General features: G+C 40.3%; 1 protein-coding gene across 1 annotated transcript in view; it reads right to left on the bottom strand.

Annotated features, from left to right (window-relative positions):
- Positions 1–16965, bottom strand: part of nbas (NBAS subunit of NRZ tethering complex) — a gene marked incomplete at both ends in the record, with an annotated part of 168559 nt that overhangs the window by 114547 nt on the left and 37047 nt on the right. Inside the window, 6 exons of the mRNA XM_083898862.1 lie at positions 1509–1694; positions 5901–6054; positions 7948–8034; positions 12349–12485; positions 12735–12839; positions 14809–14887. Of these exons, the coding sequence (XP_083754988.1) occupies positions 1509–1694; positions 5901–6054; positions 7948–8034; positions 12349–12485; positions 12735–12839; positions 14809–14887 (748 nt within the window). The remainder of the gene's footprint in view (positions 1–1508; positions 1695–5900; positions 6055–7947; positions 8035–12348; positions 12486–12734; positions 12840–14808; positions 14888–16965) is intronic.

Raw genomic sequence — 16965 nt, 5'->3', positions numbered from 1 at the left:
TTAACTTTTTCCACAGGCAGTAAGTGGACAGAGACTTCTGTCAGTTGGACGAGAAGTAAAGTATGGCAGTGTGATGCTGGCTCTGGGGGTGTGCGTGTGTGTGTGTGTGTGTGTGTGTGTGTGTGTGTGTGTGTGTGTGTGTGTGTGTGTGTGTGTGTGTGTGTGTGTGCGTGCGTGCGTGTGTGTGTGTGTGTGTGTGTGTGTGTGTGTGCGTGTGCGTGAAAGCTGGGAGAAAAAAAAACACAGATGTAAACCCTGAGGATGTATCTCTGTTGTGATGTCATTACAACATTGCAAAGTACTTTTACATGAAAAGTGCCATGCGATTGAACTCTAATGTCTGCAGTGCTGTACGTGGGTTGTGCTGCATACTGTGCTCGTGCATTTTAAATTTGTGCACAGCCCTGCATTGACCTTGTGCCAGCTCAGCATCCAGACGTAAAATGAGATTGAAAACATATTCGGCCGCTAAATGCAAACTTGCACATCCACATATAAACATTTCACTTTGCTTTACTGTGTCTCTGATAAAGAAAGCCATCAGACATGGGAAAAGAGGGAGATTTAATCTTGGTTCTGTAAACATTCGCTCTCTCACACACACACACACGCACGCACACACAGCGTGCACACAAACACCCAGTGCCCACAGGGAGAAGCAGTCAAACAGCGTGTGTTAGTGCAGTCAACAACATTAGCTGGATGCCTGCCTGTATGGCACATCCTACTGGCAGTGGTCCTCAAAGGCTAAAGCTGGCAGTTATTAGCAACAATTTAGAGGACATCTCATATTATGTACTCCAGTGGGACTTATAACTGTACTAACTGCGAAACACTGGCTCACAGAGCGCTCCCTGTGACTTTGAATTGGAAGTTGTGTTGTCAAAATGTCAAGGAATGACAAGGCTTTGTTTCATATTTATCCAGTAACTGGACAAGATCAACGATTTAAGGATGATTGAAGCTCACACAATATGGAAACTTCAAAATAAAATGTTATTGTAGCTGAAATAGAAAGGCAGAATCATTAATTTTTTCCCTGAAAGTTGATATTGCCGTTCCTGTTAACTGGATAAGGAAGTCACATGTACACAATGGAACATGCAGAAAGCATATTTCGGTACAGTAGGTAACACATAATATATATACATATATATATATACATATACACATACATACATACACATATATACACACACACACACATATATATACACATATACAAATACGTATATGTATACATATACATACACATATATCCATAAATACACACACACATATATATATATATACATACACATATATACGTATATATACACGTGTGTATATGTGTATATATATGTGTGTGTGTATTATTATAAATACATAGTAGTATATCAGCAAACGCCTATATAGAGTAACACACGAATGTGAATCAATTACAAGATATGAAACATATTATGACAGAACATCTACCAGAGAGAGGGTGAAAACCCGGCTTCAGACAAGGTGCAAATGATGCCACTTACATTTTTCATTAGCAGGCGGAGCTTGTCAATGTCGCTTAACTGCTGCAGATCTTTAAGTGTCAGACTCAGGTCACATGACGTCTCATACACGAGCGTCTCCATGGTGACCAAATCATCAGCCAGTAGCCTCAACCCTGGGATCTCTCGTTCCTTCCCGAGACGCACCAGTGATAGCGCGCAGTCCACCTGACAGACAGTAAAAAAAACAAAGGAAAGAGATAGCTATAATTAAAACAATATAGAAACTCCACTTCAAGCATAAGCACTACAGAATACCAACATTTGTAAACCCATAGTCAGTGACATTTGTTGAATTACCACGGCGGTTACCATGGATGCTGTAGTGCTGTTGCACAACCGGGTTACATTGCAGTTAACCAAGTGAAAAATACCTGGGATTGTAGCAGGAGAAAGAAACATACTGTTTAAAGCAAAGCACGACATTGTTTAAAAACTGTAGCTAAACACAGAACAAAACAGCAATACCTCAACCCATCATCAACTCTAATATTCAATCATTAGGCGTTAGACAATAATAAAGAGGAGATTTGAGCTTCCCACAACTCAAATTGATCAACTTTCATCCAGAAGAGCAACCAATCGATATCTGACCACCTATATGCTGGCAGCATGCCCAGTCAATTGATGCTCAACTACCTGTGGATATTAGCCAATCAATAGCAGAAGCCGCTGGGCCCTTTAGCGATGATTGCTTTCTCTCCCACCTTTTACAGGAAAGTCCATTGACGTTGCACCACACATGGCAAAATAGGGTCTTGCATGTAAACAGCACGGATTCAGCAGCCTCCTCATCTTCAGCTAATCCCAGCGCATTTCTCCCAAACTAAATAACCGCATGCCTCCATTTGCGAGTGTGCACACACAAACAACGAGGACAAAAAAAAAGAAAAAGAAAGCACCTTGAGTCAGAGCCAGAGCAATTAGACAGAACAAGAGAGAGGAATCTATTGATCTCACCGTGAGTAAAGATCCTCTGAGTTCCCTCCATCCCTCCCTACTTATCTCTGTCCCGGTCTCCAGAGACAGATTACCCAAGGACACCAACCACTAATCACAGACAATTTAGACATTAAAATTTGGATTTTTCTTCTTCTTTAATTACAACCGTGTCTGTATGCCCTCCCCTAGATACTCTCTATTCTTGAAAATGGAAGCAACAATTTGACTTTTTTGGTGCTGAAACTGAAACCTGGGATTCGAGTAACTACTGTATCATATATTAGTGTTTCAGTATAAACTCTGTGGAGGGAATGTTTAAAGGTGCATTATGTAATAAATCTAAAGCAACTGGCCGTAAAATCCTCCTAATATGTCACAGAGACTCAGGAATAATCTTCATATAACAAAGTGAACTCACCAACGACAACAGTACAGCCAAAATATTTGCATTGAAAAAAATATTTTGCAGACTGCAAATCATGTTTATGTTTTTAAAATCATTTTTTGGCATGTGGCGCCACCTACCGTGGTCTACCGTTCGTTGCAGTCAGTAGAGTCTCAGCTGCCGAGTCTGAGCTACAATGGCGGGAAAAAAACGAAACCTAAAAGACCTCAGTATTTTGAAATTGAGTGTAGTACCCTTTTTTGGCCACATTCTTACATATGGCGCCTTTAAAATATCTAGGTAACAATTTACATTTCAGAGCAACATTGTAATAGTTAAGTAGCTTGGTAATTATAATCGTAATACGCAGATAGTATCATAAAGGATTAATAATTAATATCATGTAATTTCCCTAGTTATATCCAGGTAATGGCTTGGTAATAAGAATCAGAAGGGTACATCAGTGTAATACCTTCACTTTAAAATGTTATTGAATCAAAACTGGTAATTGCTAAATTTAAAAAAGTTAAAATTCATCCTCCCTTGCGTCCAACAAACATTTTTTCCAATGTAATTCTCAAGGTATTACTTGGCAATTAGTGTTCAAATAAGATGGTATTACCATAATATTACAAAACAGTCAGTATTCTCTCCCGCTCACCACAGGTTACACCAACTCTACAGTTTAATTTGATCCATCTTTTGCCTCTCTTGCCTCTTTCTTTCAAACACATTTTTTTTAACATGTTCTCTTTTAAACTGTGCAAAACTTTAACCATCATCTCGTCGTCGTCGCCTCGTTCCAGAACTGTCGTAATTGGTTGGCTTTTGTTTGAACTCCCGTTTTAGCCCTTGACCTGATTTGTATGTCTGTCTCTACTTCCTCTCTGCTTTTTTTTTTCCAAATCCACCCTCTTATTTCGAGACATTTTGTTGCCAATGGTGTTCGAGCGGTACTCGTTTATAACACCCTTTATTTCTACCCTTTAACCTGCTTACAACTGTCGATTTATGCGACAGACAGCTTTTTCAATGAGATCGTTCTCCCCTTTTTTTTTCGCCTCAACATCATCCCCACCCTATTCTTATTTGAAACGCACCCAAATGCATCAGTCAAGTGTGGGTTTTTTTTCTCGCTTTCTTTCAGTTGCGTTACCATTTCCATTTCTCAAACTTGTCAGTCTCTTTCTCTGAGTCATCTTGTCAATCATTTCATTCAGCACGGTTTGGAGCACTCGTGCTTCTTCTGATGTGGCTCCTTTTTAATCAAACCCCATTCTCCTCTATTAAAAGGCTCTCCCAAGCATAAACATGGCCAGATGAGGGAGGGTAGGAGTAGCACAAACAAGAGAGAACAAATTAGATGATGAAGTAAGGAGGGCAGAGAGTGAGTGTTCGGTGTGTGTGTGTGTGTGTGTGTGTGTGTGTGTGTGTGTGTGTGTGTGTGTGTGTTGCCTGGCAAATGTCAACTACTCCTACTGTCTCTCGCTGTCACATCTCTCTGTGTGTTTGAAAGAGAGAAAAAGACGAAGTGTGTGAAAAAACCAAGAGACATAAGCGTTAAAGACGGTCCCATGAGGTTCCTGGAGTAACGCGTGATGGAGCAAAAGGAGATGAGGTCTAATTAAAAAGGATACAAGGGGGAGAATGAAGGAGAAGGGCTAGTGTGATTCCTAGAGATTAACAAAGACTTCTTTTTTTTACACACATTCTGCCACTCACTTTTTCTCTCGTGAGCATGATGAAAGGCACCGTTTCCCCCCAGACGTCTCCTAAAGTTGAGCAATGCACCCCCAAATCCTTCTCCTTCATCCTCCTTTCACCCAGTGAAAAGGATGAATTGGAGAAATCAGAGGAAAAGACATGACTGCGCCCTGGTTAGTCCTTTCACGAAGACAAAGTGAGCACCGTGACAACCTTGATCTATCAATCTGAAGGAGGTAAAGAAAGAGACAAGGCCACGGCGTGGATAGTGTGGGTGGAGAGAGTGGGCAGCTCCAGTAGTTACATCCCATTACTCCACTAAACAAGTCCTATCAAGTCCTATTTTTTTCAGTAAAAGCAGAAGAACACAGATGACAGAAGCTTTGGTTACTCTTCATTAGAAATCCATATGGCAAATGCGAAAAGGGCCGTCACAGATAGGATTAAAGTGACCTTGACTGACGGAGGTGGCAACATTGTGTCTGCACTTGGAATTCCTGCACATCACATTTTTCTCCTTCAATAAAAGAAGAGAGAGGGAGAAAAAAAAATTGAAACAGCAATAATCTTCAAAACTGCCAGATGTCTACTGACTCCATTCTGCTGCTGTCTCGCTGTAAGTTTCAATAAAGCTCAATAATCCCAAAAAAGACCCGCAGCAATGTGTGTGTGTGTGTGTGTGGGATTCACCTTAAGAGAGAAATTTCTACCAGTTGCATCTGATTTTTATTCATTTGAAAAGGGACCGACTAATTGCAAGGTGGAAGTGAGGGCAATTAAAAGCCCTATAATTCTGTACAAGTGCTAGTTGTTGGAAACCTAAAACGTGTCTGTTGTTCTCCGCACAGCAGCCATACGAGCAGAGGGATTTCTCACTTCCAAGTGGGGCTGAGAGCAATGTTTCAGACAAATAGCGCAATTTATTTTTTTAAGTCAAGATTCAGTCCGATATTTACTGTATTTAATGAAAATATTAACCACTTTACATATATTAAAATGTATATGATTACTTTTTTAAAATTTGCACAGCCCAAATTACAGATTGCAGTCTTTGAGCTACGCTAATTGTGAAAATTATTAATTTTTCAAGCCTTGTTTCAAGCCACGGAGGTACATTTGAAAATAATTACCCTACAAAATGTTTTCCAACAATATTCAGAGAGAAAAAACAAACTCAAACTCATTAATTAAAAAATAATGCCTTTATAAAAGCAGCACACAGTAACCACAGAGAAGCATTCAGTCTCTTCTGAAAGACATTTATAATCTCGCTTCTTCAGCTTTGAAAGATGTGACACCACAAGGTTCAACGCTCCAAGGTGGAGCACACAGAGTGTTCGTACCTGTCTGGAGCAGGATTCAATATCCCGGGCTCTGCTCTGGTACCAGTCAGTCAGCAGCTCGATGGAGGGTGAGGCCGAACGGAACCTCAGCAGCTCCGGAATCTCTTCATACAGGAAGCTGTCATCGTCGAATAAGTTCTGGTCCAGCACCGCTCTGAGGAAGACACAATGAAATTATGTGTTTTTGGACTCTACAAGGTTTTATTTTCTTTGCAAAGAAAAGGTCAATCTTCACACGAGTGGTCGTAGCTGAAGAAAGACCCGGAGCCTGGCGAGACCTAAGCATTTATACCTGGGGAACATCCCTTTCAGATCTCTTTGTCTGGGAAGGGGTCTGCCCTTCCAGGTCGTGCTTTCACATCCCTTTGTCTACGGCAGGTACCGGGGCCGCCCCCCAGAGAGGTATCCTGCTGACGTTGTAGTTAGGTGCAAGTTGAGTCTAGACATCCTAATTTGAATACGCAAAAGGACCTGGTATCTTATGTTAGGAAAGGGGTGTTGGGAAGCTGTAGATCTGAGAAAATTAAAATTCGAAATTAAATTTGCCATTACACGACATAACTCGAAAAAGGATTTGGATGAATTTCTCAGGAAATGTCCGCAATGGGACCAGAAACGAGTGATTAAATTTTGGGCGTGATCTGTCTCACTATTTTTATCGCTATTTTGTAAGCACTGAGCTGCCTTGGTGGAGGTCTGCGCTCTCCGAGTGCTTTTCTAGTAAAGACAAGCAAAGACAGCAGTGATATGTAATCTGTCAGTTAATTGACGCGGTGACAACTTTCGGTAACTACTTCCTTTATTCTACATATAAAACCATAGGATTATTTGTGTATTATGATTTGTCTCCTTATTTCCTACAGGAACTATTGTGCTGGAGGATTTCTGTATTTTTCTTTAATCAAAAGAAAGATTAAAAATTGGTATCTGTAAAGCCAGCGTGTGATATATCTTAAGGCCCGTACACCATGTGCAGATACTGCAGAACAAATCACTTACACCATTGTACTGGGTAACAATGTATGTTATGGCACTGTTGTTTGCAATCAATGGCACATATACCATCCTGCTGTTCTAAATACTCACAATCTACGGCTGGAAACAGTCCCAGACAGATGAACCAATTATTCTAATCTTAAATTTGTTGTGAATGCCAGTAACATTGCTGTTAAGGGAAATTATTTCAAATATAAACAAATATATAAATGTTTAAAAACTCTGAAGGTCACATTTTGGTCAGAAAGCATTAAGAGGCAGACAAACACATTTATGCATGTATTCATGGGATTAAAGAGGGAGCAAATGTAAACAAAGACGGAAATACATGCTGAAACAATAAAATATGTAGAATGAAAAAAAAAAAAAAAGATTAAAAGCCAGAAGGGCAGACAAAGAAAAGGGACGTTTGGAGGGAAAAACAGTATTTAACAAACTAAAAATTCACCCTGCAAGTGGATCACAGTTTGCCAACTGATATTATGATTCTTAATTAAAGACCATGAAGACAAACCGTGCTAAATAGAACTCTAAATGAAGCTGGCCAACAACAAATGACATACGTTGGCTGGACAACAAGATCACTTGTCATGTCATGTTTTATTCCACATGATGATGCCAGCACAAACATCTGTCCTGTATGGAGCATGAATTTCAACAATCCCACAATGTGAAAAGCTTCATTATCATGGGTTTAGTTCGTTTTTTATTAGTTTCGGAAGTTTATGATCATATACACTACCGTTCAAATGTTTGGTTTGACGGAAAAAAAAAACTATTTTTTTGTTCAATGAATATAACATATATAAATGAATCAGAAATACACGACTATTCTAGCTGCAAACGTCTGGTTTTTAATGGAATATGTACATAGGTGTATAGAGGCCCATTTCCGGCAAATATCTCCCCAGTGTTCTAATGGTATATTGTGTTTGCTAATCGCATTAGAAGGCTATTGGATGATTAGAAAACCTTTGTGCAATTATGTATGGTGTGTAAATGGTGGTAAATGGTGTGGGTTTGTTTCCCCAAACATAGTGTTGCTGCTCACCTGCACTCCTCTGCCTCACACCAGTCCATTTCTCTGTGTCTCTGCTCATCCCATGGAATTAACACCAAATCACCTCTGTCGTCCAGACTGGGTAACATATAGAGAAATAAAAAAAATACACATTTGAGAGAAAATAATACACAACTCAATGCATTTAACAGTCAAGGTGACCTGCTGAGGTTCAAACCAAACATCAGAATGAGGAAGTAAGATGATTTAAGTAACTTTGAGTATTTCATTTACACTCACAACCACCTCTAGGGTGTACTGAAAATGATCTGAAAACGAGAAAATACACTGTGAGCGGCATTTGCCAGATGTCAGAAGAGAATAACCAGAGTAATTCAAAATGATAGAGCGCCTGACTAACAGTGACTTGAATAACCATTCATCACAGTCACAGTATGCAGGAAACCAACTCTGAATGCACATGGAAACACATGGAACCTCGAACCAGATGGGCTACAACAGCAGAACAGCAGAAGATCACACCGCGTGCCACTCCTGCCAAATTACTAACCGCATGGTGTTCCTAAAAAAAAAAGTGTGAGTAACAAACACACACACACATGCACAGCAATGATCAATGACCAGGAGTCAAAAAATAAACCACACCTACCCACCCACCTGTAAAGGCACCCAATAAATCAGCAAAGACATTTACTATCTCATACTAAACATGGTCATAAACTGTAGGAAAGGAAGCAACATTACAGGAAATGGAAACAGCAAAGGATATTATTAAGAAAAGTAACAGGTAGTGGAGCACGAACACAAAAGCACATCATTAAATAAGTTAAAAAAAAAAAAAAACTGTGTATCGGTTGTGAAAAGTGAGGAATTGTAGTTCTTAAATTCCCTCTAAGTACCAGGCTTTACTTCTTCCTGGTCTCCTTGAATGGGACAGGTGTGAGGAAGATAAATAGGCAACACGCGGGGGAAAAAAAAGGCGACCAAAGTGAAGAATGACTCAGTAGCCTCGTGTGTCACCGGTGACATGACTCAGACACTTAGACACAAACCACAGAGCGAGAGAGAGAGCGAGACGTGAAATGATGCAAAAAACAATGCATGCACACAAACTGAGACGACCACGTTGTCTCGGATGTTGAAGCTGTTTTATCACTTTTTCAACGATTAAAGCTTTTCATCTTGTTATCTATTTGGCTGTAGACAAGAGAATGTGTACTGTCGTTGTAAAAACTCGAGCGGACAGTGTGGGCTGCAAATCATCAACAGCTTCGGTGCAGTTACAGGTTAGGAGCAAATACATAAACAAAACACACCAGTAACATGGCCATCAAATACAATGTACATACACTACTGTTCAAAAGTTTGGGGGTCACTTAGAAAAGTTCTTATTTTTGAAGGAAAAGCACTTTTTTTTTTCAATGAATATAACATTAAATTAATCAGAAATACACTCTATACATTGTTAATGTGGTAAACGACTATTCTAGCTGCAAACGTCTGGTTTTTAATGGAATATGTACATAGGTGTCTCGAGGCCCATTTCCAGTGTTCTAATGGTACATTGAGTTTGCTAATCACGTTAGAAGGCTATTGGACGATTAGAAAACCCTTGAAACCCCTTGTGCAATTATGTAAGCACATCTGCAAAGATTGAAGGGCAAAATTATTGTTTTGAATAAAAATCATTATTTCTAATCTAGTCAATGTCTTGACTATAATTTCTACTCATTTTGCCACTCTTTTGATGAATAAAAGTGTGACTTTTCAATGGAAAACACAACAAAATTGTATAGGTGACCCCAAACTTTTGAACAGTAGTGTATATCAGGGCAAAAAAAGAAAGGAGGGATTCTTTTTTTCCTTTTTTACCAACACTGCAGTGAAAGTTTCTTCATTTTAGCAGTAGGATGACAGAGATCAAGAGGTCTCACTTCTTCTTCTAAAAAAAGTGAACTTCTTTCATTCTTTCTTTCCGTGGTTCCCTAACACCCTAGTCCTTTGTCCCTTATTAAAGACAACCAGGTCAGACAGTGGAGAGTAAATACTGGCGTGAGCACGTATAGATAGTGACGGGAGGATGAATTACATCACGACTACTATCCCATAACCTACTTCTTCTTAGCCTGGTAAAAGGGAGGAATTATGGATATTAAGCTCATTCTTTTTTTCACTGTGCTGAGTGTTTCAACTTCTTTTTTTTGCATTCTGCCATGTGTGGCTGTCCCCTGATAGACCTGATCAATATTACAGAAGAACCCCCCCCCCCACCCCCCGCCGTCCCCACACCCTCCACTGAAGCAAGACTTATAGTATAGAGGGAGTGGGATCCAAACAGATGGCTTGAGCCAGCGCCGTCTGCTGCAGTGTATAGCAGCGAGTTGCGGTTTGAGGCAGCAGTTGGTGCTCACAGGCTGGGGAAAATAGGAAACTGCCCCACAGCGGCAGAGCCATGATGGATGCCCACTGCAGAGCCAGAGCCACCTGACCTCCATACAAACTCAGACATGGCTAATAAAAGGGTGCAGTAGTGTGTGTGTGTGTGTGTGTGTGTGTGTGTGTGTGTGTGTGTGTGTGTGTGTGTGTGTGTGTGTGTGTGTGTGTGTGTGTGTGTGTGTGTGTGTGTGTGTGTGTGTGTGTATACGTACTGTAAGAGCAATTATTCCTACACGGTAAATGTATTTTTTACTCATGACTCCAGGGGAATTCGACCATGTACATGTGTTTATTTGTAGAAATGTAGATGTGTTATTTGAATACATTAAATAGTTACAGGGAGGGTAAAATAATTTCCGACAGGAAGGGAGGAAACAGACGAGGGGAAATGAAGAGTCTGTCACATGTACGGGTTAACCATAAGGGAGTGAGGAATGACTTTTTTCCCCCTCTCCAAAACACTCCTCCATCTTCCTTTCTAACAAACCCTTTCCCAAATTCCTCCCCTTCAGTGCTCTTCCAGTCCCAGAGCAAGAAATGTAGAACAAAAACTACTGTTGCAATCATTGCAGCCAGTATTGTATCATTTCAAAGCATTCCAATTTTTTACACGTTAATTCTAAAGTGGCAATTTCTTTTAATTTCTTTGTTGAGCGCGCCAGCGTCTCTGCCCTTAAGCTCCGAATGAACACTTGTTAATGTATATGTGTGTGTGGGATTTGCAAGGGCAGAAAAGGCAATCCCTGCTCCGTAAAGGTGAGAACGAAAAAGAAGCGCCGAGGAAAAAAGCTTTGAAGAACGCAGCGCCATAGGAGACGCTGAATGGTTTTAATGATGTGACAATGTGGGGAAAAAAGTGTAAATTGTGCATCCCAGAAATGGGCAAATGTTCATTTTCAGACAAGGGGTGCACATGTCTGTGGTTAATGCTCACAAGGGAAACTGTAGAAAGAGAATTTAAAAAAACGACACAGTATGACAATTCTATGCTTCCATCACCAGCAATGTTTTATAATTACCAAAATAACTCATGAGTTGAGGCAAAATCGGTGAGAAGTCACAGTGACCTTGACTTTAAAAGGGTCATATTATAACCTATTTCCAAGTTGACCTAGTTCCCTGGTGTCCTAATGAACATGTCTGTGACATGCTTTGGTCAAAATAACATAAGGATGAAGCACCACAGCAGTTCAAAAACTTAAGGGACAGGAAATGACATCAGCTACAGAGGCTACTGGGAGCTAACAGCAGTTAGCATTTGGAAAAGTGATAATTTGCAGGCTCTAGCAGGCACATTGCTGTCATATATATAACATGTATCCACTGGAAAGATAAATCCTCTGAGGCTGGAAGTTTGTGTAGGACTCTGTGCTGCACTGTGGAGCCAAGAACAGAACCTTTTGCCGACTTCCGGTTTTCGGATACTGTTGCCCTCGCCAGCACTCTTGCGTGTTTTACAAACAAAGCGGAGCTCCGCGAGACAACAATTCCAGGAATTTAGCAAATTGTGACGTCCCGATAAGTGCGGAAGTCAACATAGCGTGTTTTATCTCCTGTACTTAGACAGAGGAGGACCACAAAAACATGAGTGAGTCATCTTTTTTCACAGTTTGCCGACTGATACGGCCTCCAGAGTCCCAGATATAAGGATTTTAATGATTCAAAAGTTGATTTTGCATAATATGTCCCCATTAAATCTTTATCCATCAAAGTCGAGTCAATTTGTCCATGAATCCAAGTAAATATTTGTGCCAGATTTGAAGAAACTCCCTCAAGGTTATCACATGGAATCTCTTACTATCCACACGGTAATTGTAACATCGCACTCATACTACATGGACTCCTGTAGCATTCATGTGATCACTGTCCTTGAATTATATCAGTATCATTGCAAACACATTATAAGATGATTAACTTGACATTCTTAGTCTCTTGTTTTTAGGTAGAACTGTCACTACGTCTATGATGTGGGGTGTGTGTATTCGTGTGTCTCACCAGGCCTCGGGTAGCAGGATGGTGTACTCATGTGGAGAGGTGGTTTCTGGGAAATTGTAAATGATGGCTAGGCGGTGCTGGAGGAGATCTGCTCCATGGTACGTAAAGAGAATGTCCAGAGCCTGCACGTTGCTCTCCTGTAAGAGAAACAAATTTGTGATTCATGATGAACAACAACCTGATTTTAAACTGAACAAAAAAGAAAGAGAAGAAAATAATCTCAACCATAAAACAAGAAAAAAGAGATTTAATGCAGGATTGTTGAATTAGCCTTCATTTGTGCCTCACAAAAACTACATTGGTGCCAAACAGAGCTGCAGACAGATCAAATGAACAGATTACACGAGATCAAATATTGAAAGAGAGACAAGGAAATCTGATGTTACCCTGGCATAGTTTCTTGCTGACAAAACAATATTTTGACTGCGGAACTTCTTGAAGAACTCCGCATCGTATTTCTGCTCCGCTGCATGAGGACCGCCAAGTATCTCCTGTGGAGTGTGAGCAAGAGAGAGATAGAAATTGAGGGGTGGAGGGGGAGTTGGGGGAGGGAAGGGGGGGGGGGGAGAAGATAGAGAAAGATGGAATGCAACTGGAGTTCATAAAAAAGAAATTTGTGAAGCAGACGTGAGCACAGAGAAAGTCAACCTGAAGACGAAAGGAAGGAGAAGACGTGACTGCAAATGAATCAGCTGAGGCAAAGTCAACAGAGAAGGCTGTTTAAACTTTCGAGCACACAGCTGTCGATTTTTTTCTTTTAACCATCAGAGGGAGGTATGTGTGTATATATGCACACTATATGTCACGAGGGGAGCTTTTGTTGTCACGGCCTTTGGTTTACAGGGACCGAGGTGTGTCCGAGTGTATTAAATCTCTGTAGCATCCTCTAGGACAGAGTGTGTGTGTGTACGTGTTGGTGCAGAGCCATGTGTGTGTGATGGATAGCCTTTGAATGGGCCATATGCAGACTGAGCAAAGCCCAAGTCGGGATGATAAAAACCCTAATATCATATTCATAGACAGCCAGAGAAAATGGATTGGGGCAAAAAGGAATCTGCTGCAGTTACCATGACAATGTCTGAATAAAGAGAGGCATCATTCTGTCCGACTTGAATATTCTGCAGAGTATAAATCTGACCTCTCTTCTCCAAAAATAAGAGAAAGTAGCGCCCGATTCACCTGTGATTTATCGCGGGTGACAGAGTTGTGCAACACAAGTCACTGTATATCTAAAAGTTGTCGAGTTGCCATTGTCAAAGTTAGACTTTAATTTATGAGATTGATATAAGCAAGTCCAATTTTCATAAAAACAACTTGTTTTTCTTTCCCAACTCATGTAGATCACCAAAACGAATATTGTTTTACTTCTACTTAGTTTTCACAAAAGTAAAAAATTTGAAGAGAAGGTTACAATGAACGGTTGATTACTCAAGTGTTTTGCTTGATTGGACAGGGAAAGACAAAGCTGTTATTTACCAATGGGTAAAAAAAAAAATAGAAAAGCAAACTCTGTGGAGAAAAGATTGGCTCGTGTAAACATGCAAATGAACACATAATATGGTCCTTTAGTAAACCTTAACATTAGCGTGATTTTGATTGTAGTCAACAGTGCTTCAAACACTTTGTGCTTCCTGTGAGGTCTCGTAGGCACGAGCCTTAAATCTCGTGAGCTCCATTTTTATAATGAGTCAGTAGTTTGGAAAATAGCCACGCAGCCTGCACAGAGTCTGCTGGCTCTGTGCTGGACTGATCAACACATCATTAGAAGTAGTTTCAATAATGATGAGAAACAACAACATATTTTTATATATATATGTGTGTATAGTCAGGTCCATAAATATTGGGACATCGACACGATTCTCTCCTCTCACAATTTGGCTCTATACACCACTACAATGGATTTGAAATGAAACAACTGATTTTTCAGCCTAATGATGATGCTCCTTGGACCTCATATTGAGAGTTGACAGCAACAGATTCCAAATGCCAACTTTTACCTGCTTAATTGAAGATGACATAATTAAGGAACAGCCCACACCTGTCCACGATATAGCTTTTCAGTCAATTGTCCCTTTACTTTTGGTCCCCTAAAAAGTGGGAGGGACATATAGAAAGTGTTGAAATTCCTACACCGTTCACCTGATTTAGATGTAAATGCCCTCAAATTAAAGCTGAAAGTGTGCAGTTAAAGCAAATCTTGTTCGTTTAATTTCAAATCCATTGTAGTGGTGTATAGAGCCAAATAGAAGAGATATATATAGATTTGCACAGGCTCAGAAGCTGCTGTGTAATTTCAAAGCTGATCCAATCAATTCATTTAGCTGTGATTCATTTTGCAATCCTGCCAGAACAAATGATGGCGCAAATATAATTTTGGTGTAGGGAAAGATCAGCTGTGTGCCGTTTGAAGGAAAGGCACGTGTATTTCACTCAACAACATCAGTGACGGGTTCTTGATACCTCATATGTGGCCAGCCGGTCCAGGTAAGAGAGTAGTTTCAGTCGGCTGCGACACAGCTCCTTCTGCTCCAGAGTTAGCCTGAGTATGAACAAGCACACGTGCAAAAATCAGCTTTTAATCAAAGCACCACAATCAACATAAGAGCTAGTTTTTTCTTATCTTCTTAAGAGTCAAATGAAACGTCAGGTCAGTCTATAATACTAATACACAAGCTTCAAATTAACTGTAAATTATACAGGATAACCACAGGGACCTGCACTATATAACAAGGCTTGGGGACCGGTGTCTACAGTACCACACAGTGCCCTCTAGACCTAATCATTTTCTAAGGGCGACAAATCAACTCCTTATAACCATAAGAACCCTTGAGTTGTTATGTATGGGATGCTAGTTGTCAACGAGGTGAGTGACTGCCCCGTGCGAATCGAATCCATTTTCAATGTCATTTAATCACCAACCATAAATAAATTGGATGACCGCAAACAACCAAGGCACTGGGCTATATGGGATCTGCCTACAATTCAATCACTCAAACTATGCCCAAGGAGAAGGAGAAGGAACCACGGGGGCCGAAAGCTACGGTCAGTAGTGCAAAATAAAAATTCAACAAAGACTCGAGCATTTCAAGTCCATTCTACAGGAAAACAACCTGGAACAGGTGGAGAGGGCGCCACCAAAGCTCCAAAAAAAACGTCCTGAATCAACAGCAGCGTGATCACAGGGGAGCTGACCTTTCCACCGCCACCTTAATCCTTAATCCCTCATTACAGAGCGCGCTATCAGGCCTTATCAGGGTTCCTCTACAAAGGCCAACAGAGATTAGCGGCGTCTGGACGTACACTCTGGCACATCAAAGAGCAGCAGCTTAGCACTCACACTCGTGGTAATTATTGGTTTGCTCTGCCTCTTCAGAGCAAAGTAAGAGAAGTGGACGACGGAGGGGGAAGAGAGAGAGAGACGGCGCGGAGATGAGACGATATGTTAGAAAACTATTTTTCCCCTCGACCTCTAAGGATATTTGAATGATTGCTCAATCATAAAGTCTTGTAAAAACACACTCGAACATCCAGACGAAGTGAGAAGTAAGTTTGTTGACAAGTATTGTGATAAAGTCTTTGTGTTTATTATCGTGAGCAGTTTGCTCAAAGTGCAACCAACGGATAATTGCAAAGAAAAATAGCAGATTTCTTTTCAAATATTTCAGACCTACATCTATCCTGAATGAGCACAAATTATGAAAAACAACACAGCCATCTCTCACATGAATGTCCCATGAGTTTCTTTTTGAAGAAAAAGCCGTTTCAGACCCCTTTTTATTCTTATTTTATCTTTTTTAGAGGAGGAAAAATAAATAAATATTTTACAGAACTCTACTTTCACACTATAAGGTGGAAAACGAATGCATTTTTCATGTGGGTCAGGTAGTGTTGTTGATGAAATGGTTTAAGTGATTTTTTATTAATTAATATTTAGACATTTTGACAACAACATCATCATTTAGAGCAGGAGTCTCAAACTGGCACACCCGAGGGCCACATTAGGCCCCCCAATCGATTACATGCGGCCCTCCACTTAATATCATGTTATAATGAAAACATGGCCCACGACCTCACCCTCTTTTAAACACAGTGAGCCGCTGAGGCACAGCTGCCGGTGAGGTGATAGAATTTTTGTTTTTTTATAACAATAATAAGACATTTGGTCATAATTAACCCATTATTAAATGTGTCATATACAACATTCAGTTAGATATATAAATACGCTTGTTAGGGCCCGAGCCACAAATGGCTGTGGCCGAAATGGCTCCTGGTACGAATTTTAATTACAGTTGTCCACAATATTATTTATGTAATTTAAAATAAATGTCTTTATACATTAATTTAGCATCATAAATAGTATTATTAAGTATATGTGTGATATCATGATGCTATATTGAATATTGTAGTATAGGACCCTGGCCCCCTCTTGACCACAATAGATGCGCATTGGCCCCCAGGTCATTTGAATTTGAGACCCCTGATTTAGAGGTTTGGGAAACACCAATAATCATCTGCTGACATCTTATGGACCAAACAACGAGTCGATTAATTGACAAAATAATCGAGCAATTATAATGGCCGTGGCTCATTATCAAACACGGCCATCAGTGGTTTTGA

The sequence above is a fragment of the Microchirus variegatus genome (genome assembly GCF_963457635.1).
Source record: "Microchirus variegatus genome assembly, chromosome: 12".
Classification (NCBI taxonomy): Eukaryota; Metazoa; Chordata; class Actinopteri; order Pleuronectiformes; family Soleidae; genus Microchirus; species Microchirus variegatus.
Note: the sequence above shows the minus strand (reverse complement) of the source record. Positions and strands in the feature narration are given on the sequence as shown.